The sequence below is a fragment of the Siniperca chuatsi genome, linkage group LG2 (genome assembly GCF_020085105.1).
Source record: "Siniperca chuatsi isolate FFG_IHB_CAS linkage group LG2, ASM2008510v1, whole genome shotgun sequence".
NCBI classification, from domain to species: domain Eukaryota; kingdom Metazoa; phylum Chordata; class Actinopteri; order Centrarchiformes; family Sinipercidae; genus Siniperca; species Siniperca chuatsi.
In genome coordinates, this window is record NC_058043.1 from 24,302,166 (window position 1) to 24,328,957 (window position 26,792).

A 26,792-nucleotide genomic window follows, 5' to 3' on the forward strand; every position below is an offset into this window, starting at 1 on the left:
GACCACTTACTACTTGAGGGAAAGAGCAACATGCAAGTGACAATAATCTTGTTTGGAAACTGAGCAACTTCCAAATCTATCAAATAATGATGTATCACATAATGTGCTCAGCAGTCTCCAGTAGACACCAATACTAGGAGCAGTGTCACCACATGTAATAAAACTACTGTCAAACAAGAGGGGGGCTTCTGAGTTCTCTTCACTGCAACACAGATAAACTGAACTAAACTGTACAAAACATACTGTATAGAGAGACATAGCCCCAAAGATCTACATGGTGTACAAAGATCTAAACATATGAAAGTCATTAATGTTATTGGTGGTAGTAGTAATAATAGCAATGGCATACTGTACAAAATAACAGCCTAGAGAAAACAGAAATGCAATGACTGTAATAATGAGGCCATCTTGTGGCTGCAGTGCATCTATACCATGGGACTGATAATTTCCTACAGTCTGTAGTGGCTGCTCCTTTTAGTGCAAGACAGCATCTGAATGTATTGTTAGTGCACTAACTGACAGGGGGAAGAAGGAGACTCCTTTAACATTTGGACGTTTGCAAGGATGCATGCCCCTGCCACAGATTACAAGTTGGGAACTTGTTGGCAGGATTTTGTCTGATCATGAGCAACATCTGTGATGCTAGAGATGACTGTCCTATTTTAGTGACATTTTTCAGTGGGTTGTTTGTGGAAATGGGGACTTCTTCTGGTTGGTAAAACCTCTAGTGTTTTTTCTGTAGTTTCTGTTAAATTTAATAAAAACTAGATTAACAAAAGACAGGGGGACCAAATCCAGATGGTTACCTTTTAATAATAATTTACCAACGTAAATGAATGAATGAAATAAATGTACTAAAGTAGTATTCCTTTACAATAGTAGTTTGAGCTTGTGTTAGACTAAACTTGATGTTAATAATAAGAAATAAGAATAAGAAATAAAAGTATCTAACTGCAGTGACTCCCTTTACTCCCTGTGTGTATATAGCCTACGACTTACTGCCTCTTGCACTATTACTCAATAAATATGCTAGCAGTTAACAAGAAGAAGATTGAGGATATGCCCTACTAAGCCAAAACAAAGTAACTACATATTTGGTCAAAACTGAGTTGAGACTGGAGTCTCTGGAGAATCTGTTTTACCATTTCAAAATTCATTATGTCATAAAATTGTTAACTGTTCTGTGAAAATGTCTGTGAGCATAGAAGCCGCTACAGCTATCCTAAACTAAAAGCTAAAACTAAATTTACATACAGATTTTTCCCTAGCTGTTAGTAATTGAAAAATATGCATTTGTTTTGATGAACCCACATCTCTGGTAATTCAGACCGTTAGTATTCCACATAACTAAATGAGGCAAATCCAGTCATAAGGTAGAAAAAAACCTAGCTAAACTCCTGCTAAAGCTAACATAACTAGCATAGCAGCAGTGCCATCAGCTTTTGACTCTAGTGGAATTAATTGATTTGGATTGTTAAGCTACCATATTAAAAACATATTTAACTATAAATTAATTTATTATGTTTACTTCAATATAAATGACAGTAGACACAGCAAAACAGAGATACATTTAATCAGTATAAACTTCCAGTTCAAAGAACAGATCAAACTTCTTGAAGAGCCCGCTATCAAGAAACTCGTGAAGGTAGCAGGAACAACTTGTTTTGTTGTGATACTGCAACGAGAGCAGGCCAAGGGAATAACAACAGCACTTAAGCACATTTACCATTTATTTAAAACTTTGTCAATGTTTTGTATGTTACCAGACACACACCTAGCCCCAGTTTGTGCCTCTCATGTATTACTATTACATGAGTTACAGAGCTGAATTTCTTATCCAGGTAGCAGGATATGCAGACAGAATACTTTTTCAAGAGTCGTTGAGGATTGTGGAAATACCTAGTAGGCCTAAGTGTTGTGGTAGTGGTAAGTGTTGTTAACCTTCTGGGTGCTTCGAAGGTCACCAGGTATTACCTTTTTCAGAAATATATATGCCTTTGTGGTTGGAATGTGACTGAACACATGAGAAGTACAAGCTGGGACTGCCACACACCTACTGTCAATAAGTAATTTACATGACACACATGTCAAACAAAAGTCCTTTCATTTGAAAATGCTCTACGTCGTTTTTACAGTCACTCATGAACACGACTACATGGTGTTTCCTAATATCCAAACGCGTTCTCCGCTGGTTCTACAGTCTATGGTTCCAACCAGTTCCAATATTTCCGTCAGCACCTGAAGTGAACCCAACACGGTGGGCAGCCCTCTGAGTGGCCAGAAGGAGGCGACATCAGTCTGTCTGAGCGCTCCCACCGCTTTTAAACACACCACTGAAACCGCTCACAACAAGGAAGTCACATACCGGGATGTGTTCGTCTGTCCGAGCCAGAGCCGACGGTCAGTGTAGCATCCGAGCAGACATGGCCTCTCTACAGTATCTGAACGCTTTTATTTCTGAGCGGCTGATCGCGGCGGCTGTGGAGATTTTCGGAGCGGTGGAGAAAACGGTGATAGAGTACCAGGGAGAAATCAGCCGATCCAAGCAGGAGATTGATCACCTGCGAACACTGTTGCTTTGGCCTGAAGTCAGATTACATAGATCAGGTGTGTGAAACACTTTAACACAATGATAAAGACTGCACTCATAATTATTTGTTTAATAAGATGAGGAATTGCAGCGAACATGATGAGACTGCAGCTCTCTTCAGTTTTTGTCATATTGTTTTCAAATTGTGGCTCAGTGCAAAAATTGCCTATCTCTCATGAGGATGTTTTATAGATAAATGTAGCGTGGTTCAGATGATGTGGCATGTATGACCTTTTAAAAGTAAAAAAAACAATGTCTACATGAGACGGTGTAGTCCCTCATTCGTCCAGGAGTGTTCCATCGTAGAAAAGGTTTCAGTCGTAGTCAAAGAACTGCAAAGAGGTGAGACTAAACAGCCACTTCACAAAAGACTTTATCAGCACAGACGACACGTTAACTCAGTATTACAGAGCGCCGTGCATTTGCATGTAAAAGCTACAAACCACACATTTGAAGACAGTGAGGTGAAGATTCTAAGTAGAGAGAAGAGTTGGTTTGAAAGAGGAGTCAAAGAAGCCATTTTTGTGAAAAAAGAAAACCCCTCTTTAAACAGAAATGGTGGTCTGAGATTCAACTTGCCAACCATTTACCACAGTGTATTAACACCATGGTCACGCCAATCATATGCTAATCAGGTACTTGACAATGATGAGGGAGGTGCAGCCTGAAAACAATAGGCCTGATTACTGATTACTGGACCATCATGGAAACAAAAGAAGGTCAGTTTCAGTTGAAACTAGGCAGGGTAATCAGCAGACACTCAGGAAGACTCCTTCCTGAGGGCAGGGCCTTGGCAACACAGAGCAGCTTAAATTTCACAGACCATTTTCACAATTGAGAATGACTTCCAGATGGGAGCCAAAACGTCTCGATTCTAAAAACAGTGTCCAGATGACTACGACTGAAACCTTTTCTACAATGTCTACATGAGACATTTTAGATTTAAATGTGAATTTAAAGTCTGTTTTTTAAATCTCCAGTCTCCCTCCTTTATGCACTCTTATGTCATTCAGCAGCTCATCAGGTAAGCCCTCATTGCTGTGATAATGAGTGCTGCCATGAGGAGGAGTGGGCCCCAGACGTGAGCCCGGATCACCCGAGCACCCTGCATATTAAAGAGGAGCATGACCAGAGGGCTGATGAGCGAGGACCGTCCTGTAGGCAGCAGGGTGACACCACTGTGTCTCCTCAGTTGGTGAAAAGAAAAGGTCATGAGGAGCCGCCCTCACACCTCTATAGAATATTAACTGTTGAACAGACAGCAGATATAAAAGTTGAGCCTGATGGTGATGAGTTTATAACTTCTCCATCAACCAGGGAGGCTGAGATCCCCCATGGAGTAAATCCGCAGTCTTCTGGACTTCAGCGAGAAACCCTGATAGGTGAGGAGAGGACTGGGAAAGAGCACATCCAGCAGACGTTAGCAAAATTACAGCTAAAATATGTGTTTTTGTTATTATATCCATCTGTGTGCTGGAGTGTGGTGAAATGCGAAAAATGGTATTTGAAGAATTTGCGGTAGTTGGAGAGACACTCTCTACACTCTCTATAAATTTTGATTGGATTTGTCGGGTTGCACCTGCCCATTTGACAATGCAAAAACTGCATTACAGTAAATCATATTTTCATAATATAATATATATTTCTGTTCTGGTCAGTTGATGACGTTTTCACTGCATGCCATCAACAACAAGGTGAAACAACTTCCCAAATACAACACTAGTCTTTGCTTTAGTTTGAATATGCTGATGGTAACAGCTTTTATTCTTCAGAGGGAATGGACATTAAATAAGATGTAAGAACAATAACAAGTAACAAAAGGTGGTTTTTGTCCTATATGTCCTAAGATATAAATGACAAGACAAGAGGCCTTTGCAAAATTATGTATTTTTTCACACCTTTTGTCCCTGTAGATCTGCTTGAGATCACTCATCATGAGCAGCAGTACACTGAAAAAGACTGGAGCCCCTATCAGGACCACAAGGACACCGATCCCTCTCGGATCAAAGTGGAAAAGTTTACATCATCTAGTCCTCGGGAAGAGACTGACCTCGACTACGAACTCCCTCTTCAGTCAGAGAGGAGTGTTTATGTTGAGCCTCAGTCTTCAAGCCCCAGCCACGAGCAGACTCTGACCAACAAAACATTTCACACAGCAGATGAAAAGACAAGAGACGCTGAAGCAGAAGGCTGCCAACAGTCCGGACTGACTAGAGTTTCTCAGCCCTTCTACTCCATAAATCAAAGTGAGTATGGTGAGAATGCAGAAGGTGTGGTAAATGGAGAATGGATTGTGGCACTCACACCAACAGGAATGAAGCAAAAGAAAAGGCAAAACTCGGACTTGTGCAGTGAAGGAAGAGAAAGTATTGGAGCAGACGAAGACATGAATGATCTCACCAGGGAGAGAAGACACACTTGTCCCATCTGTGCAAAACGTTTTAAAGAGTCGAGCCACTTGAAGGACCATGTGAGAATCCACACAGGAGAGAAGCCGTACCAGTGTAAGGAATGTGGCATGAACTTCAGACAGAGTGGAGCTTTGACTTTGCACATGAGAATCCACACAGGGGAAAGACCATATCAGTGCACCGACTGTGGTCGGCGCTTCAATCGAAAAGGCGACATGGAGACTCACAAGATGACACATACTGGAGAAAGACCCCATCTGTGCATGGTGTGTGGGAAAAGCTTCAAAAGGAAGAGCAACTTACACACACATCTAAAGATCCATGCAGAGGACAAAATGGATTACACTCAACCGTTGTGATTGTTTAAAACTGTAGGATCATCCAGATGGCAACCCTCTGGAGAACAATTGTGTGTTGACTGGAGTGTATAATACAGTTCATGATACATTTCTAAACTAACTGAAATGATCAGGATTTATCATTTAACTCCCATATGAAACAAACTTCAAGGGCTGCCTTCTTCCATCTACGTAACATTGCAAAAATGGACTATTGCAATTCCTTATTATCAGGCTGCCCGAATAAGTCCCTTCGACTCTCCAGTTGATCCAGAATGCTGCGGCATGTGTACTGACAAGATCTAGGAAAAGAGATCATATTTCTCCAATATTAGCGTCTCTGCACTGGCTCCCTGTAAAATCCAGAATAGAATTTAAAATCCTTCTCCTCTCCTACAAAGCTCTTAACGGTCAAGCACAATCATATCTTAAAACGCTCATAATACCATATTACCCGACGAGAACACTATGCTCCCAGGATGCAGGGTTATTTGTGGTTCCTAGAGTCTCCAAAACTAGAACGGGAGCCAGAGCCTTCAGTTATCAAGCTCCTCTCCTGTGGAATCAGGTCCCAGATTGGGTTCGGGAGGCAGACACCATCTCCACATTTAAGAGTAGGCTTAAGACCTTCCTCTTTGATAAAGCTTATAGTTGGGGCTGGCTTGGGTGAGCCCTGAACCATCCCTTATTATGCTGCTATAGGCCTAGACTGCTGGGAGACTTCCCATGATGCACCTCTTCCCTCTCTCCTCCTCTCCATCTGTATGCATTTTTATCCCATTACTGCATGTTACTAACTCGACATCTTCACTCACCCATAGTGTTGTGCTTTCTCGTCTCTCCTCTCTCCTTCTGTTGCTATCAGCAGGTATTTCTACCTCCGGAGCTGCAGAGTCTGGATCTGTGGTTGCAGGCCACTTGCTGCCCCGGTGTTCCTGCTCGACAACTGTTACTACAGTTGTTGTTATTGGCTCTGTTACAAATACTGTCATTATTAATCCTATGACTGTCATTCCTGTTATTATACATTTTCAATATTAATATTATCACTACCATTACATTATTACTATTTTAAAATTCTAGGTGGTCAGAAGGAGAAAACCAAGTCCCTGCTTCAAGAGGATTCTGGCATAAAATGAAGAGAATCCACCTTCAGAATCACCTCAAGCGCTAGTCAAAGGCACGCATTCTGTTGACTGACTTTAGTATGAACATATACAACTTCAACACAAAACAAATGATACAACAAGATGGTGCTGTGGATGGCAGCCTCGGTGTTGTGCTTTCCCACCCCCTGTCACCCTCTCACTTATCCCCACTGACCCCCAACCGACAGAGACAGAAGATCAGGAAGGCACCATGCCCACAATGTGTGTCACCCTCCTCTCTGAAAGCCTGTGCTGACCAGCTGGTTGTCCATCTTCATACAGATCTTCAACAGATCACTGGAGCTGTGTGAAATCCCCTCCTGCTTCAAACGCTCTGCCATGACATCTGAGGAAATTTTTTTTAAAGTTTGTTTTCAGTGGTTTTGGTTGTTTTGAACAGCCTGACAGCCTGCAGAATTGTTTTACCTCTGTTGGACTGCCTGAAATCAGTGTAAGCCTTTTTTTTTTATTGTGTTTATCATTAAATGGTCCATCTGCACCTGCCCTGCATACCTGTCTGCATTTGGGTCCTTTCCCTGCTACCCTGCTTGACAAATTACAACAGATTTAACAACACAGAACATGTTAAATAGCATTAATGTAATATTAGGTAACAGCACAAGGGCCAATCCCAAACTCTAGAATGTACATTGTGAAAGAAACACCTATGTACTTTAAGCTAATATATACAGTTAACATGGTTGATTAGGTAAGTGCTAATGATGTTAGCTGTTAGTTGGGCAAGATAACATGTTAGTCCAGAACTGTAAAACAATGTGTCATAGATAGTAATGTATGTATAACCTATCATCTAAAAATAAAACTGAAAACACTGTAAACTATTCTTGTATTGTCAATGTCAAATATATAGTTCCTTGATAATGCATGAAGTACTAAATTTAGATAAGGTTATTTACTTTTGTGTTTTTTAAAGGAGTGTACAGCATCTAGTGGTGAAAATTGCAGTTTGCAACCATTTAAATTCTGCTCGCCTCACCCTCCCTTTCTAAGCATGTAGGAGAAACTATGGTGGCCAACTATGGCCATGAAACACGCGAAAAATGCAGCCCTAGCCCTATCTAGAGCCAGTGTTTGGTTTGTCTGTTCTGGGTTACTGTAGAAATATGGCGGTACAACATGGCTGCCTCCATGGAAGGGGATTCCAATTTTTTTCCAGTGGCCACTTGTGGTATTGCAACAAAAAATCCCTCTGTGGCCCAAAAAGCATTTTCCCCATGTATATTATTATGATCCTTTCTATTCTGAATTTTTGATACATGGAGGTTTTATATTTGTAAAACTTTCCTTGAGCTGAGAAAAGCAATTAAAAAATCCGTGACTTTATCACAATGTAAAGTCAATGGGCCAAGTGGGAACTCGCAGGCCAGCTGGAGAAAACGTACTGCCCATATTCAGTGGGCCGCATACCTCGGACATAAACCCAGAAGCTAGAAACTTTTATTGATGTATGCGCCAGGCAAGCAATTCTTATTGGACTGAATAGGCGGCATCCGATATCCAGTTTTAATAAAACATCCATGAGGGGGACCTGCTCCTTCTGTAGATATAAACGGCTATGGTAATGAAAACACAACAATTCTTATTTTCAGGTGATTATACACTAATGAAAACATTCTTATGGATATTATATTCAATTTCTGCCAATAGATCCTCCTTTTGCACAGGATGAGAAGGTAACGATACCGTAACATGCGTGACAAACACATTATCAATTTATGCAGGCTAATGGTTGACAGCACATAAACCTGACTAACGTTAGTAATGATACATTTAACATTTAGACCTCTCTTCTTTTTTCACATACACCTGATTAAATGTGCAAAGGAGGCATTACTTTTGGTGAATTTAGGACAAATCTACAGACACAAATAGACAAAATGTAGTAAAATAAACAAGTAAATGTGTATTTTAGACGTTTCTTTCCATTAGTCTGAAAGAAGACATGTTATGGAAGCAAACTGGTCCAAAATCTCAAAATTGATCAGTGCATGAAAAAACAATGTTTTTACCTGTAGTGCTTCCCCTTAAAAAATAAATACATAACTGAATTCACAAAATGAATGAAGAATACAGGTTTTAATAAGGCATTTGAAAGATTCTTTTCCATTTGCATTTATATCTTCCTGCTACTTCTCCTTTTCCTTTTTATAGCTATCATTTACGTGACACTTCGGGCCCGTAGCTTATCTTTCTGTACCACTCCTCTCCTTCTTTCTTTCTCTTCATCTTAAGTCTGAGAGGACATCTTGTCACAGTACTGAATTAGGCTACAAAAGAGTGAATGATGAGACAGGGAGGAAAATTACAAAAAGAAGCTAAATCAAAAACTGCATTTTCAAACTGATTTTAAGATTCCAGTATTTAGGTATTCATTAGTCTATTTATTAATTTACGTATTTATTAACTGTTTTATGCTGTATTTAATTTTTTATTTGACGTATATTGATGGGTTGTTCACTTCCAAATTATTTTTAGAATCTTTTTATTGTCCAGTTAGATATCATTTAATGAAATACTTAGTAATTTAGTCTACTTATTTATGGATTGGTTAATTCATTTGTAAAATATTGTATTAATTACTGTTTTTATTGTCCAATTAGATATCAATTAATGAAATGCTTATAACTATTTCCATGACACTTGTGGTCCTCCATAGATGACATATAAACTATTTTATTATCTGATAGTGGTAGACCAGAGGTAGACCGTAAAGTACATTAAGTACAGTTTTAAGGCACTTGAAATTTATTTAAGTATTTCCATTTTGTGAGATGTTATACTCCCCTGCATTTCAGAAGAAAATATTCATATTAGAGAAGTGCAATTGTACTTTTTATTCCATTACATTTTGCCTAGCTGTACTTTGCAGATAAAAACTTGATATAATGGTAGAATTTTAGTAGCCTACTATCTCAACCAGCCACAACATTATTATTCTCTATACACTGTATTCATTAATGCATCAATTATTTAATATGATAAAAATCTTGACCAAAATATAGGCTCTCTGCACACCAATGGAGTCACCACCCCATTATCTTTGAATGAAAGAGGATACATGGATGCTCTGAATAGGTCTCTTCAGGTGAGGCATCAGTATCTTTTTGTGTTTCAAACACACCAAGAGAAATACCAGGAAAACAAAACCAAACTTGTTATTCAGCTCTCACTCGGTTTTTCCGGTTAAGTGAGGTGCTCGCACTTGGCTTCTGACAGAGTATAGGCCATACAACGCTCTTTACAGTTTTCATTTTCCCTGTATTCATTTTTATTTTACAGGAGACAAGGAGTCATCATCATGAACACTCTGAACCAGCAGTATGAGGAGAAGGTGCGTCCCTGCATTGACCTCATTGACTCTCTCCGCTCTCTGGGTGTGGAGAAGGACTTGGCTCTGCCTGCTATCGCCGTGATTGGAGACCAAAGCTCGGGGAAGAGCTCCGTGCTGGAGGCGCTGTCAGGGGTGGCTCTGCCAAGAGGAAGTGGTAAGTTGCTGCCACTGACTATCTATCTATCTATCTATCTATCTATCTATCTATCTATCTATCTATCTATCTATCTATCTATCTATCTATCTATCTATCTATCTATCTATCTATCTATCTATCTATCTATCTATCTATCTATCTATCTATCTATCTCTCCTTGATTCTGTCCTTATTAATTAACTCCTTTAAAATGGAAGCCACCATCCCCACATTTAAGAATACAGTAGGCTTAAGACTTTCCTCTTTGATAAAGCTTATAGTTAGGGCTCACACTCACACTAAATGGCCGCCCACCCTGAGTCTGGTTCTGCCCGAGGTTTCTGCCTCTTAAAGTTTTTCCTTGCCACCGTCGCCAAGTGCTTGCTCATGGTCGGATTTGTTGCGTCTCTGTAAATAATACAAAGAGTACGGTCTAGATCTGCTCTATAGGTAAAGTGCAATGAAATAACTTCTGTTATGAATTAGCTCTATATAAATAAAACTGAATTCAGTTGAAAGCCCAACATAATTTTTAAATGAACACAATTGAAAATATAGGGCTGATTCACTCCTGTCATTGCTGCTCTAAACAAACCTTTTACAGCTCCCCCATGAAGCCTCAAAAAATGTAGCAGTTGTGTAGAGATATCCTGCTGCTATCCGTAACTTCACCTAGCACACAGGATTTCACTTTGACTTTTTCCTTGTCACTCACCATTCACTCATCTGTAATTCAGGAATTGTCACAAGATGTCCTCTTGAAATAAGAGTCCCCCTCCACTCAAACATATGTTTTGCATTTTGTTACTTGGATGTTTGAGCTTCACTGTGCAGAATGTTGTATTCTGTGTTTGACACTAGAAGGCTGTTTTGACGTTTGTCTGCTGAAGAGGGAAAGTTTCTCTGCGCTCACCTTAAAACTCGGTTTAACACCTTTCACAACTAGTTTTCAAGCTAGTTGTGGTCCAATATGCAACTTCCACAAGCGTGATGTGGAAACCTGAAGCCTCTAGTGCACATACACTGAGAATGGGCTTTCCAGTGAAGTAGGAGAGAAAATGAAAGTTAATTTTATTTGAAGAAATAAAAACAGAAACTGAAGGTGGCTGCTGAGAAAGAAAAACATGCAGGTTAATGGTAAACATAGTTGAGATGCAAACAGAAATGATAATGTTCTTTAGAAGGCCTGTTAATAAAGCCTACTGTAGCAACCGCCGGTGCTTTCTTGACAGTTCTGCGCTGGTGTAGCTCATGAAATGTTCAAGTTTGTATTGTTGTTTTAGTGATGTTGTGTTCATGTTTTGATTGTTGTGGTTGTGTTATGTGTTCTGTGTTTATGTGGCCAGGACAGCTTAAGGTCTAACTAGCAGTGTGGCCACCATGGCCGAGACTCCTGTAGTGATTGATGAGTGTGTGTGTTCTGTTGTTAAATAAAACAGCATTTCCTAAGATGTCTGCCTCAACGCATTCTTCCACACAAGCTCGTCACAATACCATTAAAATCAGTATACAGCTTAAAAAGTTTTTTACAAATTAACAACACTTCAAGTGTTTAACAAACTAAAAACAAAAATGCTAGTGGGCTGAGGATGGTGAATGGGGAGACAGACTTCACCAAAGAGTTTTTATCAAATGTAAATCATATATTGAAGAATATTTTGCCCAAACAATAACAACTCTATCTCGCCATATAGCATCAAATAAAACAGTGTTTATATTTTTCCCCTGGTAGGTGACTCTATGTGCGGCATCTGATCCGTTGGTGTTTGTCAGAAAAAAAACACCTACAGGAGAAAAAAAAAGAAAGACAAGGAAACGAAACCTAACTTAACTTTCAATTCATTTTCTGCTCCATCACTGAAGTACCGCAGTTTCCATCTGCCACTCAAGCAAGCAGCTGCTACTGTAGACTCGACACGGACAGAACTCATTTCAGTGAACAGGACTTTTATCTAGCGGCTTTATTCCTTTTTTAAACACAATTTCTTTACAGGAGACAAGGAGTCATCATCATGAACACTCTGAACCAGCAGTATGAGGAGAAGGTGCGTCCCTGCATTGACCTCATTGACTCTCTCCGCTCTCTGGGTGTGGAGAAGGACTTGGCTCTGCCTGCTATCGCCGTGATTGGAGACCAAAGCTCGGGGAAGAGCTCCGTGCTGGAGGCGCTGTCAGGGGTGGCTCTGCCAAGAGGAAGTGGTAAGTTGCTGCCACTGACTATCTATCTATCTATCTATCTATCTATCTATCTATCTATCTATCTATCTATCTATCTATCTATCTATCTATCTATCTATCTATCTATCTATCTATCTATCTATCTATCTATCTATCTATCTATCTATCTATCTATCCAATGGGGCTTTATTGGCATGGGAAACAGACGTTAACATTGCCAAAGCATGTGTGAAATAAAAACATGTACATAAACAGAAGAAATGTGCTATTAAAATATATAGAGATAAGTAAGATAAGATAACAATAATAACAATAATACAAATTGTAGACATGCAGTTGTGTGTTGCCTAACATTAAGCAAATGATGGGATAATTAAGTTTCATAGGTCAAATTAGGAAACAAGAAGAACATTTAGAAAAGGAAACAGCAAGACCATCACTATTAGATGATATTTAAAGCTGCATTCATTGATTCATTGATTTAGAGCTGCATTCATTGATTTTTGGCCATGGGGCAGAAGAACCACAACAAGCTGAAAAACACACCACTCTGACACATTAGCACCTTTATAAAGTTGTTTTGGCTAACTTGTTATTCGTTGCCTACACATTCAGCAGACATGGAGCAACATTAGCGTTGTTGTTGTGTTTCTGGCCACCCGAAGAAGAGTCCTGTATTCTTTTTCCTTTTAGCTCTATTTTGGCTCTCCTCCAATCCAATGGCTGATAAAAGAATCTATCTTGTTAGATGCTCCACAGTGTTCACCAACTTAATTATGTCTACCTGCATTTTGGAGCAGACCGCCAAAGATGCTGTCAACAGCTTTCACAGGGACTATATATATTTCTTTAATAGTTTAGTTTAGTGGTTCCAATGAAATCTGTAACTGGGACATTGTTTCTGGAGAGACAATTTTTTTTTTCTTTTTTTAATGTAATATTTGATTACCATGAGCACGACTCCATTATCAACTGGGACGGAAAGCTCAAAACTGGCATGGCTGGTTTTAGGGTAGGTGCTCTGGTGTAGATGAGGGCACCATGCCAACTTGTAGGCTGCAACAAACATTTCCTGGCAGCAAGAATGCAACAAGGCAAAAAATAATCAGAGCCTTACAAAATTAACTGTAGTGCTTTATTGCAAGGTCACTCCCAGTGAATACGATATATATTAAATTCCTGTCCGTATGTATATGATCAGCATACAAATGAGGCAACAATAACTTGTTACAGTAAGAAACTATTTATCCATTATTACCATCTGTTATCTTATTTTGTTGTTATTTACTTTAGAAATTAGAGAGGGCGGGGCACCCCCCATGGCTTAGAGGTTAAGATGCTGACCATGAACCCCAACATCCCCAGTTCGTGTCCAGCTGGAGACGTTTTTTTAAAAAAGAGAGTGGGAGCGTTCAGTAACGGGTTCAGTATGCTTGAAAAGAACCAAATCGTAGGACAAAACACCTGTCGTCACGGCCCCCCTCCTGGCTGCATCCGACTGACTCCCAGAGCGCGGTCCAAGAACTCTGTGACTTCTGCTTTTGCCAGTCTGTGTAGTCTAGATGCAACACATCCTACAAATAGGGATAACGTCAGTCCCACCTCAAAGGTATTCATGGTGTTGCACTATTGGACACTCTTGTCTCTCTGCCAGTCTGGGACAATGATTATCCTGAACCACATGACCATATAGCCAACCCCTTTATAGGTGACCAACTGACCCACCAATATGTGTGTGGATGTATATGAATTGGTTGTCTTTCATATTTTTTTTACCTTTCTGAAAGGTATCAAAGGTGATGTTTCCTGGAGGAAACACCCGATGACCCCAGGAAACATCACGATGATGTGTACATATAGAGCCACACTACAGAAACGTCCCTGTTTACATTTGGGTCATGAATTTTGCCAAGAAAATATTGAAATTGGTGTTTGACTTTTATGAAGATGATATCTGGGTTATCTGAGATAGCCTACTGCTTTTCATAATTTCACCAAGCACACTGGATTTCACTTTGAATTTTTCCCCTCTCTTGTCATACACTCTTTCTTAATTCAGGCATTGTGACAAGATGTCCTCTCGAACTGAAGATGAAGAGAAAGAAAGAAGGAGAGGAGTGGTACGGAAAGATAAGCTACCAGAACCATGAGGAAGAGATAGAAGACCCTGCAGATGTGGAGAAAAAGATCAGAGAAGGTACAGTAAGTATTGATGGACTGAAATTATGAAGGTTTCAGTGATCAGCACTTCCATCCTTTGTAATCATTATACACCATCTCTCTCCAGCTCAGGATGAAATGGCCGGGGTCGGGGTGGGGATCAGTGATGACCTCATCAGTCTGGAGATCGGCTCTCCTGATGTTCCAGACCTGACACTCATTGACCTGCCCGGCATCGCCAGAGTGGCTGTAAAGGGACAACCAGAGAACATTGGGGATCAGGTATGCTAGTTCAGTGTCCCCAAAGCACACTGTCAGCAGTTTTCATAGGGACAATTTCTTTGGTAGAAAGTTTTTCCAAGGAAAAGTATTGACAGTGAGATCTGTGGATTATCCGGATTCATCAGGATAGAAATCTACAAAAAAAAAAGAAAAAACCTGGGCACTGTGTTTCCACCTCTACACAACATCTTATGAATAACTACCCATATTGATGTTTCCACTAGCAAGACCCTCAGGCCAAAAATCAAATAAGACTGCCATGCCAATCTCTGAACACTTTCATGCTTTTACTTTCATGCTTTTACAAGGCTATAGACTTTTAGTCCTGTAATATTCACTCATTATGTGAATAGAACAGACTTAAGCACAATAGCGATTTGATAGCTGTACAATTTATAACTTGATGTACAATATGAATTTATACTTTCAGATAAAGAGACTGATCCAGACGTTCATCACAAAACAAGAAACCATCAGCCTGGTGGTTGTTCCATGCAACGTGGACATAGCAACCACAGAGGCTTTGAACATGGCCCAGCGGGTGGATCCTGATGGGGAGAGGACTTTGGGTAAACAGAGCTGATTTTAGAAAAGGGCCACTTGGCCGAGTTACTTGTCTTTTAGATAGTTCACTGTCTGTTTGTCTTTCTCTCTCTCAGGTATCTTAACCAAGCCTGATCTGGTGGACAAAGGCACAGAAGACACAGTGGTGGAAATTGTCCATAATGAGGTCATCCACCTGAAGAAGGGCTACATGATCGTCAAGTGCAGGGGTCAGAAGGAGATCACAGAGAGGGTGTCTCTTACTGAAGCAATAGAAAGAGAGACAGCCTTTTTCAGAGAGCATGTGTATTTCCAGTAAGTTCATTCTTTTTGGGTAATTTAAACAAATATTTTCATGGTGAAATATCAATGCTGTGATTTGTATTTTTACATGTAATATGACATGTACTCAGTAGCTTTTCATTCTTACTGTAGCACTCTCTACAATGAAGGTCATGCCACTGTTCCTAAACTGGCTGAGAAGCTCACACTTGAGCTGGTGCATCACATTGAGGTTAATTTTTCTTCTTTTGCTTCATCTTAACACTTTACCGTATTCATTAGGATTTGTCACCTTAGGTGTTAAAGTTTTGACCCCTGTGTGATTGGCAGAAATCTCTGCCTCGACTGGAAGAGCAGATAGAGGAGAAACTAACACAGACTCGTGCAGAGCTGGAGAGATATGGCAATGGACCCCCATCTGACGCAGCTGAGAAACTCATCTTCCTCATTGATGTGAGCTCCCTCACTCTACATAACATTTACGTGGCTGCAAAGTCAAATGCTCCCCACCAATGCAAATTTGTTAAATAAACATAAAACACCTGTAAACACCAGTTTCTGCTGTCACATGTGTGCTGCAGAAAGTGACGGCCTTCACTCAGGATGCCATCAGTCTGACTACAGGAGAGGAACTCAAGTGTGGAGACAGGCTCAACGTCTTTTCTATGCTCAGAAGAGAGTTCGGGCAGTGGAATGCCCACTTGAGCCGCTCAGGAGAAATCTGTGAGTGTATCATTTTGATCAGTCCTACAGCTGACCATCAGCAGGACTCTGACGCATATGTTTGTGTGTTGTAGTTAACAAAAAGATTGAGAAAGAGGTGGAGGAGTATGAAGAGAGGTATCGTGGAAGAGAACTGCCCGGCTTCATCAACTACAAGACCTTTGAGGTCATGGTCAAGGAGCAGATCAAACAGCTGGAAGAACCAGCTGTTAAGAGACTCAAGGATGTAGGAGGTATATGATTGAATATATGACAGATTTAATGTGTTTTTCTGTATTGCTCACACTTTCCTGTATTATCATACAACCACCAGTGCTCAGTGGAAATCAAGCTGCTGGATCTTGTTGCATTTCTGTTTCCTCCAGATGCTGTTAGGAAGTTGCTCGTACAGCTGGCCCAAAGTAGCTTCACTGGATTTCCTAACCTCGTGAAAATCGCCAAGGTAGCCATCTTCTAATAGTTTGATATTGACATTTTTATAATTTGATAGTCCTCGTCAGTATTTTGTATGTATATATAATATGTAATTTGCATCATGTTTTATGCAGTGTTCAGACTGACCGGAATCTTATTTTCTAGGCAAGGATCGAAGCCATTAAGCAAGAAAAAGAGTCCACTGCTGAATCCACGCTGAGAACCCAGTTCAAGATGGAGCTGCTTGTTTACTCTCAGGACAGGACCTACAGCAGCAGTTTGAGTGACCGCAAGACAGAGGAGGATGAGGAGGAAGACAAACGGAAAGTCAAAGCATTTCATAAAGAAAGGAGTATTTTGTACAGAATGGATAATCACGCAACACTTCAGGAGCTGATGTTGCATCTTAAGTCGTATTACAAAGTAAGTTTTAATTTACAGGGATGATTCATGAACAGAAACGATGACGAGGTTGAGACAAAGGGTATGTTTTTCTGTTCTTCAATAACTGTCCCCGTCTGTCAAACTTTTCTTCCTTTGTCCTCCTTCAGATTGCCAGTCAGCGTCTGGCTGACCAGATCCCACTGGTGATCCGCTACCAGATGTTGCAGGAGTCTGCTTCCCAGCTGCACAGGGAGATGATGCAGGTGCTTCAGGATAAAGAGAATTTGGAGTTCTTGCTGAAGGAGGATTCTGACATCGGGAGCAAGAGGGCTGCTTTACAGAGTCGCCTCAAGCGCCTCATGAAGGCCCGAGCATACCTGGTAGAGTTCTAGAGGAGGTCAAGGCCTAACAGCATGAGTCTACTGCACCTCTTTCATCTGTCAAATACAGTGAAATTGCGGTTGTAGGATTGTTGTACTATGTTTTTTTACTGTGTCCATTATGGAATGGACACATTTGCTTAAGATAAGTTAACTAAGTCAGAACAGATCAATGTCAACACATGGGGAGTTGTTTTAAATGTACTGTAAAAAAAATTGATTATGGGAGCACAAATACTCAAGCACAAGTCGTATACCATGTTTCTGAGATATCCCTAGTTCAATTCCTGCCAGGGAACTTTATGACACATCATCCCAGAAAAGATTATAAACATTGTACCAATACTTTGATGCTTTGTCATGGTTTCCTGCTAATGGCTGAACCACTTTAAACAAACAGGTCATTAATGTTTCTTAATGTTAAAATTATCCAAATGCATATTTTTCATATTTATTCAAATATATTTGTTTAAATAAAGAGAAGATTTGACTTGAATTTATTGTTTGTCCAATTTGACTATTCCAACATGCTTTTACAAGTTTTACCACTGAAAGAATGACATATTCTCGACATGAACATTTTGTGACTTTAAAGAAAATGATACAACATAAACGGATCTACTTCTATTACTATCCACAGTGATCAAAATGACAATTACTACAGTCCTGATCTGTCTGCTTCCAGGATAGTATAGCAGCAGATGCAGACAGTGTTTCATGTTAGACAGGCAGAGACCTTCTTTCTACAAACAGAACACTAGATATCAATTCTTTCTTTTGGGTCTAACTAAAGTCCATTAAATCACCGTTTCCAGTTTGTCTTATTGTAGCTGCCTGGTACTGTCCTCTAGCTATTGGATATCAGTATTATATTGGTTATCTTGATGGATGTGATAAACTGTGTACATCACACTTGCTCATGATTACACAGGAGTATCAGCATAGAACTATGTTCTTTAGCACCTCCTTGTGGTTTTACAGAGGAAATGGTTAAAAGAATTAATAAATCCTAGTTTGACGGCAAAACAGTTGTAATGTAATCCTTAATAATTATAAAAACTTATTACGGATATTCTAATCAATTAGATAAACATAACGTTTCTTCCTCCAATGAAGACTCTGCATCAGGGATGTAAATACACCAATGATTCAGTCCCAACTTCCAGAAGATCAAAGATGGATAGATTTTTTTCCCTGATAACCATTAATTAATGCTTTTTCTCTCCACGAAAAACTTGTAATAACTTGTTATATCAGTCTGATGTATTGCTCTTGCATACAGTGCATTTCCACCATGAAATCCTTGTCATCCTGGAAACCTCAGTTATTTGAGGTACAGAATTTGAGTTCTATAGACACACATCTAAAAAATCCACAATTTGGGTAAATAAAATGAAGAAGACAGACATGGACAAGTCAACTTTATTCAAAAATACATACAAAAAGTCTTCTTGGACAAAAAACAAAATCATTTAAAAAGCGGTTCACTTAATTTATTCCAGTCAGGATCTCTACAAGTTCATTCACCATTCTCTGCAGGGCTCTCCTGACTGTTGTCGTCATTGTCCGATTTCTCGTCATCTAGGAAAGATAAAAATAATTAGCAAAGCATGGGTACAGGGTTCAAAATGTAGGGGAGCTACGTGGAGCTCGGCTCCCCTGAAAGAGACATGAGCTCCCCAGAAAGCCTCATTAGAGGCTCTAAAATATTGTCATTTTTGGTACCAATGTTTTTTTTCCCCTGTATAAATGTATATTTTCCTGGGCCTGTTCATGTTTAAAGCTAGGACAGGTAACGTTGGAGAAACTAGCAAGCGACAGCTAGATTTTGAAAGTATCCAACTGAAAAAAATCCCATGCTTCATTACCTACCCTAGCTTTAATATAGGCATCTATGCACCTGCTTCCAGTTTGATGTATGATATGTAATGTCATATTATTTAGGCATGTGGTGTTTCAATCCTGTATTTTTAGGGTGTTGACACAGTTTGATGCATAGCCTACTGTATGATGGTGTATTTGCATTGCGACGTTACCTCCGAAATGAGCATTGGGTGTTGTGTTTAGAGAAGCTGTTTATCTTGCTATGTTTTCCATAACACCAACATCTGAGGCTGTGGGCACGTTCATAATTGTCATGCGATGCAACCTAGGTCTGTTTAACAAAGTAACGCAAACCATTGCCTGTCCACTGTGCGTTGGCATTTTTATTGTTTCTCAGCATAAGAGCGATTAAAAAACAACAACATTGCAATGGTGAATATATATTTGTTGTCCCAGGCTAAAAATTCTCTGTATGAATTTAAATGTATTGATAGAATATTTTTGAACATAGCAAAACACATTCATGTATGCATGTGTACAGTACCCTCCCACCCCTGAAAAATAGGGCTCCCCCAAAAGCCATGCCGTAATTCGAACAGTGCATAGGTACCTCTACTCTACTTTTTCTAAGCTTTACAGATGAAACGGATTAACATTTTGTGTTTTTTGAACAATGTACAGATCAACTGCTATTGAGAATTAAGAACATGACACAGGGACATCGACAAGCACAAACGATGCCGATATGGCACCCAAAAATGTCCTGGTTTACTCACTCTCAAGTGTCTGCTGTAGTTCCTGTATGGTACTAAGTAGCACATGGAACTGCTTCTTCCTTAACTCCAACTGCATGGGACAAAAGGGAGATTAAAATATACATCACTGATGATTGAAGACATTACAGGTTAGAAGAAGGGATACTACATGTACTTGACTTTACCTTTGCATCTACATTCTCCTTGATGTGAGACAGTCGCTGGAGTTCTTTGTCAAGCGCCTCCAACTGCCTGTAATTGACCAAACCAATAATAAGCACGTAATCTGATTATCATGAAAGCCAAAACTGCTCTAACACATGAAGCAGAACAACTTAATATCTGGATGAAACAAATGAGGGACTGACTTACTTCAGTGTTTCATGACGGTCGGGGTGTTGCTCGATAACCTTAGCTAAAGCATCGTACTCTGGAAGGAAAGGGAAAAAAAGTGAAGATGTGTGACAAGCAGAAATTCAAACTAGCCAAAAATATTTCTACATTATTTTGACAACCTATACTGGCACCAATTCCTCTAAAATGATTGATGACTTAAGTGTAAAAAAATAAAATAAAATAAAACAAAAAGACAGGAAAAAACACTGTTGAACATTTTTTCATTCATTGTCAAAATAGTGGACAATTATTTGCAGATTGACTGCCTGATCAACAAACTGTTTCAGCACTGTGTTAAACTGTTGAATGCATTTACTTCAACATGGTGGGACTATGCCACCACTATTGCCGTTGGTCTTCATCAGTCGATATATAAAAACACAAGTAGTAATCGCTCCTGTAAATAATTGCCTAAATTGATTTAGAGCACTGAAAATATTCTTACCTTGGCGATTTTTACGTATTCTTTTTGCCCTCTGAATTTCCTTTTTGCATTCTGCTATCTTCTCATGTGCAGACGTGATGTTTTGTTCTGCAATGTGGACAAGGTGGTGATTATTTTGGTGTTATTTTGTAACACAAAAACATACATTGTCTTGGGGTGACTATGGTGGCCCTGTTCTTCTAGTAGAAAGTAAGAAATGCAAAAACATTAGTATTTGTTATATAAAAGAATATACAGACCGCGACATGTCAACAACTTAAATAAATAAGAAGGGGTTCAGGGTTGTAAATATTCAAGGTCAATGTCAGAAAATCCATATTTCCTACCTATGTTAGTGTAGATTTTCTCATAATTCTCCATTTCCCGAAGATTCATGTCATAAACCATCAACGTCTTCCCCATGGAGAATTCACACTGGGCCAGTGTGCCCAACATCCTCTGATACGTGAACCTGAACAGAATTACAAGACGGTTTATGACTCAAAGCAAGTTCTTCAACACACTTTCGTAGAAACTCTTGGTGACGCAGTGCAAGGCTGGGGTTTGTAGAGCTCACTTACCCTTCATCCAGGGTCCCAGGCGAGTTGCACCATTTGGTGAAACTCTTTAGTAGCACATTGATTCGGCGGTCATCACCAGCTCCGTCTCCGTCAATAAGAAGACGCTTCCGAATTACTTCATCTAGAATATGGGCGAAAGCGGGAATCAAACAGCATTTCAGATACAGCGGGTATATTCAAGAGCCACTGAGCTAACTGTTAGTTAGCTAACATGGCTAACTACCGTATATTAGCTGTTGTGAAAACAAGCTGCTTCGTTTCTGACAGTATTGCTAGCTACATATGGATACTTCAGAGCTTCAGGACACATTTCTACTCCTGGCTTTTACCAGAGAGCAGAAATCAATGAATTAAAAGGTTACTTACCATCTGTAACAGCTCCCATGGCCGTACGGGCTGTACCTAGTTAGATAAACTTTATTGAACGGCAGGAAGTGAACAAAGCAGCTCGTCCCGCCCATCCAACGGATGGCCCCGCCTCTGAGGACAGACGGCGGTGATTGGCCACAGAACCGTGAACGGTCTGAGTTTAAAAGTTTTTTTAAAAGCTTTATTCATGAAAACATTCTCTGGGTAAATCAACAATAACAGCTGAATACATAATAGAAGATTCAAAGACATAAGAAAAGAAACATACACGAAGATAATTGTATGCATTTCACACAAGGCAAAGATGAAATAACATTTAATATAGGCTACTCGTCAAAATAATAGCAACTGAGACATGAAGAAATTTAGTTTCTTGGCTTTTGACTTTGAAAGGGACTCAAAATATAATTCAAAGGCATTAATAAAGTGTGTAAAATTTTGATTGAATGTCTTTCATTTTGGTGGACCCAGTGATATTATCAAATGGGCTAAATATTTATGCGTTTTATATGTAATTTATCCTCCCATTCAAAAACAGGGATATCGTCTATTTTTAGATATAACCCAGAGCTGCATAACAAAAGATCAGCATCTGCACTGACACAAAATGTACCTTGTGGAGGATCAAAGTGAAACCTTTAGTTCAGAAAATCAGCAACAGGGTCTGTATTTGTAATAATCTTAAAACGAATCTCTTTCACTTTAGGAAGAACAGGACAAGATATGTAGAAGGTGAAAGCATGAAGCACTGCCCCACCTCGCCTACTTTTACAATAAGCATTTAACTTTAAAACTCACTAAATCTGTGTTATTAGTACCACTGATGACATTATGAGAGTATTTTAAGAATACATGGGTATTCATGAAATGGTACCCATACAGTATACAAAGACTGTACAGACAAAAAGGAATGTCAATTCTTCAACACCTGTGTTTTTAACACAAACATGAAGCGGTGACGATATAATTAACTATTTACATTGTCTGGGATATTGCATGACAATCATACATATAGTCAACTGAAATGTGATAAGTTCTGATTGTATTTATACAATTAACAGCTGAATTACAAATTACATTATGTGTTGTTCCCTAAATAAAACAAAACATGGAGAAGGTTCAGTTGATGCTTTCCACAGTCCACAAAAATCCCACCTATAATCCACAGTAATTTAAAGACCACAATTACATGATGGAGAAGCTGCTTTAACTCATCAGAGCGTGCGTACGTGCGTCCTGGCGCAGTGACGCCTCTGTCCCAGAATGCAGTCTGGTAAACAGACATGGAAGCACCAGGTGAAGACCTCCACAGAGGCTGAGCGCTGCACTCGCTCTTTCCCACCGTCTTCTGTCTACTTCGCTCAGTGCATCCAGTTGAATTATATCTGCCTGGTGTCACGTTTACGTCTACAGCATCCAGAGCCTTGGTAAGAGTGAAGTTGTTGTCGATCCGAGACGACTGCTAATGACTTCTGCTGTGCTGTCAGGCTTCTGCAAGCTTCCTCGCTAATGCTAGTCATGGCTGGCTACAGGCTTCAGCTAGCAGGCTAATGTAGCCGCCACTGCTCTCTAGTAACGTTTGTACCAGTTACAGACCCACACTGGATGGTACCTGTTTTCATGACACAACTCCTGATAGACATTATGTCTTTTTTTTCCACATATAGTATTTACGATTAACGTTTACTTTGTCTTTTCTATTTTTGGAAACAATGTTAATGTACGTTAGTGTGTAGAAGAGGTGGGAGCAACGCTGGCCAATAAAACTGCTGGCTCTAGTTGGTCTCTGCTAGCTAATGTTAGCTAGCTAACTGAGTTGTCCTGTCAAGTTGTGCACCTACTTTTCAATGACAAGTGTTTCGTTTCTAAAGAAATTACGTAATGTTATATTTTGCCAATCATAGCCTTTGACATACTGTCTTCGTAGAGCCCAAACCAAAAAAAAAAAAGCCTATATTACAAACCAGATTTGTAATATAGGCTTCTGGTTGTAAAATGGTCAAATCTTAATGTTTAGTACTTACTCTCATATAGGCAGGGCAGTTTGTAAGTATTTGGATGGTGATATATTTTTGTCAAACAACAAACAATGTGGGTAAAATGAAAGCGTGGCTGTTAGATTAAAGTTCTGAGTTTCAGCTCTAAGGGTGTTTGATGGTGTTCATAGCAGTATTTTGTGAAAGGTTAGGGAAAAGTAGCCATTTTTCCCACAATTTGAAGACAGTACTGACTGCAATGTACATATGGTAGTAGAATGTAGTATTATAAATGTTATTAATTACGTCTGTGTTTTCCCTTTGGGTACTTAAGTAACTTCAGGGTAGCCAGTATGAGCTATGATTGAGCAGGACTTTTGACCAGTGAGAAAGGTAGAGGTGGACCTGAAAAGAATTACTGGAAGTGGTTAATTAAGCAGTATTACTCTTTAGTGGAAGTACAGGAATTATTAGACCTTTCACCCAACAATTGAAAGAAAAAGCTCAGAGCTCCAGTTTACTTTTTAAGCATGGATTTTGAACTACACTATCTGAGCTTCTCTGAGAGTACCACTCCACTGGCTGAAGCAAGATATGGTGCTATACAATTGCAGTTTTTGTATGCCATAAATATGCCATTGTTTTACTTAATACATTTCTTAAAAAAATAACTAATTCAGAAGCGCAGCACTTCTATAGGTAGTGAATTCCATTAATACTGGCTACATGTAGCTTTGGTTTGCCAGTGCCAGGACCCTGATATTGTGTATGCTGGCTCACTGACATGGCTTACTGGCATGCCTACATGAAACAGAGCCATCATTGATGTTATTAGTTACACCTGAGCTTTACTTTAACAGTAAAAGTCCAAATGTCTGCTGTGAAAAAGGTTGGTTGAAAAAGTTGTGTTCACAAATCAACAGTATTTCCTAACTTACACTTAAGAAATGCTGCTGAGTTTGAAGTTAGTTAATTTGTTCCTGGGCATTAATAGTATATAAGCAAAAACAAAAAAGAGTAATAGGCTACAGCAAAAGCTTTTGACAAACAATTGTATTATGCAAATTTAAACAAATTTAAAATAAGTTGTTGTAATTCATACACAACAGTTATCATTGTATGGCTTTGTGTTTTGCTTAATCAAGTCATATTCTACCTCTATGAATACATTACAATATGTCTTGCATCAGCTAAGACGACAAAAACAATGTTAAAAGAGTATTTGTCAGTCTTTGAAAGGGATCCCTGTGGGGCTGGAGAGGGTGGTCCGGGATGGCACCTAATGGATTGGATTACTGCATAGTGGTGAAGAACTCCATGACAAGAGAGGACAGTGTTACCTTCCAGACATAGTCTTATAATTCCATGTTCACTGATTAACTCAAGCAGCAAAACAAAGAACCTGATACTGACTTGTCTTCTCTCAATGCTTGTGTGTGTGTGTGTGTGTAGACTCTTCTTTCCAGTGTGTGTGGCAGCCAGCGATCACCCAAACTGATGAGGATCGGCTGATTGAGTTAAAAATAAGTTCCTTTTTTCTTATTTTACCAAGGTAAGATCTCACAGCTAGTCATTACTCTGCACTATTGACAATTACTGCTTTCTATAGCAGTACAATAATCATAAGTAGTTGTATAGTGTTAATAGATGTTTACAATTACTTACTTAGAGACGTATTGTAGTTCAGTATAGCAATTTTATAGTAATTGTTTTTCAGCGAACATACAACCCTGTAATTTCCCCAAACAGACTCTTATAATGGTTCCCAGGTTTACCTGTGATATTTTCAATTAACTTACTTTGGATTTTCTTCAAGTTATTTTGTCAGGGAGGTGTTGCTTATTGAGGCTACAGCAACAGTGTGTTGCCTATTGAGGCTATAGTTTGTACTGGTGCTGTATTGGGTTGCATATATTGAAGGTGTGGTGTTTATTTTGTTGGATGTGTTTATTAGATTTTGTATAAATATTACAAATACCTTTCAGTGAAATGTAATCCAATACAACATCACCACCTCAGCAAACATCTAGCACCACAAGTTTCACAAAGGCACTACTTTTGTATTGGACTGCCTAATATCGTACAGAGGTCTTTTATTTTTCTGGTCATAAATGTATGTTATCAGTCTGTGATGACTGATTCATACACGACACAATAATGCCATGTGTTTAAAAAAAAAAAAAAGTTACAAACTTGTGTTTGCCTTTACTGTCAATTGCACTGCTTTTAATCACACTTGAGCAATGTAAAAGAGTGACTTTTGCAGAGATTACAGTGCATGTCTAAAAAGGGCTATTGAGGAAATCCTGTGATACCCATCTGTTAAAGATTAAGAATGTGGGATGCTTTTTTAAAAAAAAAAAAAAAACTACTACAATTCCGGGTCCATCCCAGACTAAAAATCACTGCTACTCATCGAGATGGACTAGTATTAAAGCATCAATATGTCACAATTTAAATGGTTTGCTAGTGTAGACTATTACAGTTTCTCTCGATTGCTAAGACACATTTCTTGAAAGCTGCTCTCCTTTTCTCTAAACTATGAACACAAAACACACTTTTCAAGCTACATTCACAAAACCTCAGACTCTTCTTGCAAAACCAAACTTTCACCTCAAAACAGTTCAATCTGTGCTCAAAACTGAACTATGTTGTCAAATCGTGCCCCGAGTCAATAAAAATTAAACACACTACTGAACAGTCACTAAACACTACGTAGAAAAATAGAAAACACAATGCTCAGGACATGAAGCTGGAGAAATAAATGTTTATTGTTCACTGTAGGCTAAATGCATGTTGCAAAACAAAAAAAAACAAAAAAAAACTGCATTTAGCACTTGTACAAAAAGACAAAACAGAAATCTTATGCGTTTGCCACTGGTGTACAGTAAGCCCATGTGGCAGTCTTTCAATTCTACAAAAAGAGAACATGGAGTTACAAAAAATATACATGGAATACTAGGCCTACAAACAGTTAGACCAACCCTCCATTACAATACTTCAGTATATTGGTACAGTGATGTACTGAAACATATATTTACTTACAGTATACTGTGGTACAGTATAAAGTATGTCATACAGTAATTGCTATCAACATTTACATACTGTACTATAATCTCAAAAAAAGGTAATTACCTGTTCTCTTC

General features: G+C 39.2%; 4 protein-coding genes across 7 annotated transcripts in view; 3 read left to right on the forward strand and 1 right to left on the reverse strand.

The window, feature by feature from the left end:
* Positions 1-2,316: 2,316 nt before the first annotated feature.
* Positions 2,317-7,329, forward strand: LOC122862291 (zinc finger protein 708-like). Of its 2 annotated transcripts, none has more exons than XM_044167683.1 (4): positions 2,317-2,607; positions 3,604-3,972; positions 4,504-5,953; positions 6,423-7,329. In XM_044167683.1, the coding sequence occupies exons 1-3, from the start codon at positions 2,370-2,372 to the stop codon at positions 5,358-5,360; spliced, it is 1,464 nt and encodes a 487-aa protein (XP_044023618.1). In that variant the 5' UTR covers positions 2,317-2,369; the 3' UTR covers positions 5,361-5,953; positions 6,423-7,329. The 2 variants fall into 2 exon arrangements, with proteins under 2 accessions (XP_044023618.1, XP_044023628.1); XM_044167693.1 differs by having other exon boundaries at positions 3,607-3,972.
* Positions 7,330-9,137: 1,808 nt separating this feature from the next.
* Positions 9,138-17,817, forward strand: LOC122862285 (interferon-induced GTP-binding protein Mx). Of its 2 annotated transcripts, none has more exons than XM_044167669.1 (12): positions 9,138-9,993; positions 14,213-14,350; positions 14,441-14,595; positions 15,026-15,164; positions 15,255-15,453; positions 15,574-15,652; positions 15,751-15,873; positions 16,002-16,143; positions 16,218-16,376; positions 16,509-16,585; positions 16,723-16,980; positions 17,109-17,817. In XM_044167669.1, exons 1-12 carry the CDS (start codon positions 9,807-9,809, stop codon positions 17,331-17,333), a joined length of 1,881 nt encoding a protein of 626 aa, XP_044023604.1. In that variant the 5' UTR covers positions 9,138-9,806; the 3' UTR covers positions 17,334-17,817. The 2 variants fall into 2 exon arrangements, with proteins under 2 accessions (XP_044023604.1, XP_044023594.1); XM_044167659.1 differs by lacking the exon at positions 9,138-9,993 and adding an exon at positions 11,786-12,174.
* Positions 17,818-18,725: 908 nt separating this feature from the next.
* On the reverse strand, positions 18,726-21,798 carry thoc7 (THO complex 7). The gene is made up of 8 exons (XM_044167746.1): positions 21,668-21,798; positions 21,302-21,422; positions 21,068-21,192; positions 20,742-20,828; positions 20,273-20,330; positions 20,086-20,152; positions 19,922-19,991; positions 18,726-18,902 (listed from the first exon to the last, which is right to left on the reverse strand). The coding sequence occupies exons 1-8, from the start codon at positions 21,684-21,686 to the stop codon at positions 18,841-18,843; spliced, it is 609 nt and encodes a 202-aa protein (XP_044023681.1). The 5' UTR covers positions 21,687-21,798; the 3' UTR covers positions 18,726-18,840.
* A 1,084-nt stretch (positions 21,799-22,882) lies between these two features.
* The window catches only part of LOC122887938 (ataxin-7), a 33,209-nt gene continuing 29,299 nt past the window's right edge, over positions 22,883-26,792 (forward strand). Inside the window, exons 1-2 of one of the 2 annotated variants that reach the window (XM_044221664.1) lie at positions 22,883-23,097; positions 25,099-25,198. The gene's annotated coding sequence lies outside the window, so the exon portion shown is untranslated. The remainder of the gene's footprint in view (positions 23,098-25,098; positions 25,199-26,792) is intronic. The other variant, XM_044221673.1, reaches the window with a different exon arrangement.

What these genes read in the sequence shown, in the direction of transcription:
- LOC122862291 (XM_044167683.1), top strand. Translation starts at nt 2,370, where the DNA reads ATGTGTTCGTCTGTCCGAGCCAGAGCCGACGGTCAGTGTAGCATCCGA. An exon ending in AGTCAGATTACATAGATCAG is followed by an intron (nt 2,608 to 3,603) that starts GTGTGTGAAACA and finishes TATGTCATTCAG; the next exon opens with CAGCTCATCAGGTAAGCCCT. An exon ending in TCAGCGAGAAACCCTGATAG is followed by an intron (nt 3,973 to 4,503) that starts GTGAGGAGAGGA and finishes TTGTCCCTGTAG; the next exon opens with ATCTGCTTGAGATCACTCAT.
- LOC122862285 (XM_044167669.1), top strand. Translation starts at nt 9,807, where the DNA reads ATGAACACTCTGAACCAGCAGTATGAGGAGAAGGTGCGTCCCTGCATT. An exon ending in AGCTGGTGCATCACATTGAG is followed by an intron (nt 15,653 to 15,750) that starts GTTAATTTTTCT and finishes TGTGATTGGCAG; the next exon opens with AAATCTCTGCCTCGACTGGA. An exon ending in GAGCCGCTCAGGAGAAATCT is followed by an intron (nt 16,144 to 16,217) that starts GTGAGTGTATCA and finishes TGTGTGTTGTAG; the next exon opens with TTAACAAAAAGATTGAGAAA.
- thoc7 (XM_044167746.1), bottom strand. An exon ending in GACCGTCATGAAACACTGAA is followed by an intron (nt 20,153 to 20,272) that starts GTAAGTCAGTCC and finishes GGTCAATTACAG; the next exon opens with GCAGTTGGAGGCGCTTGACA. An exon ending in AGGAGAATGTAGATGCAAAG is followed by an intron (nt 19,992 to 20,085) that starts GTAAAGTCAAGT and finishes TGTCCCATGCAG; the next exon opens with TTGGAGTTAAGGAAGAAGCA.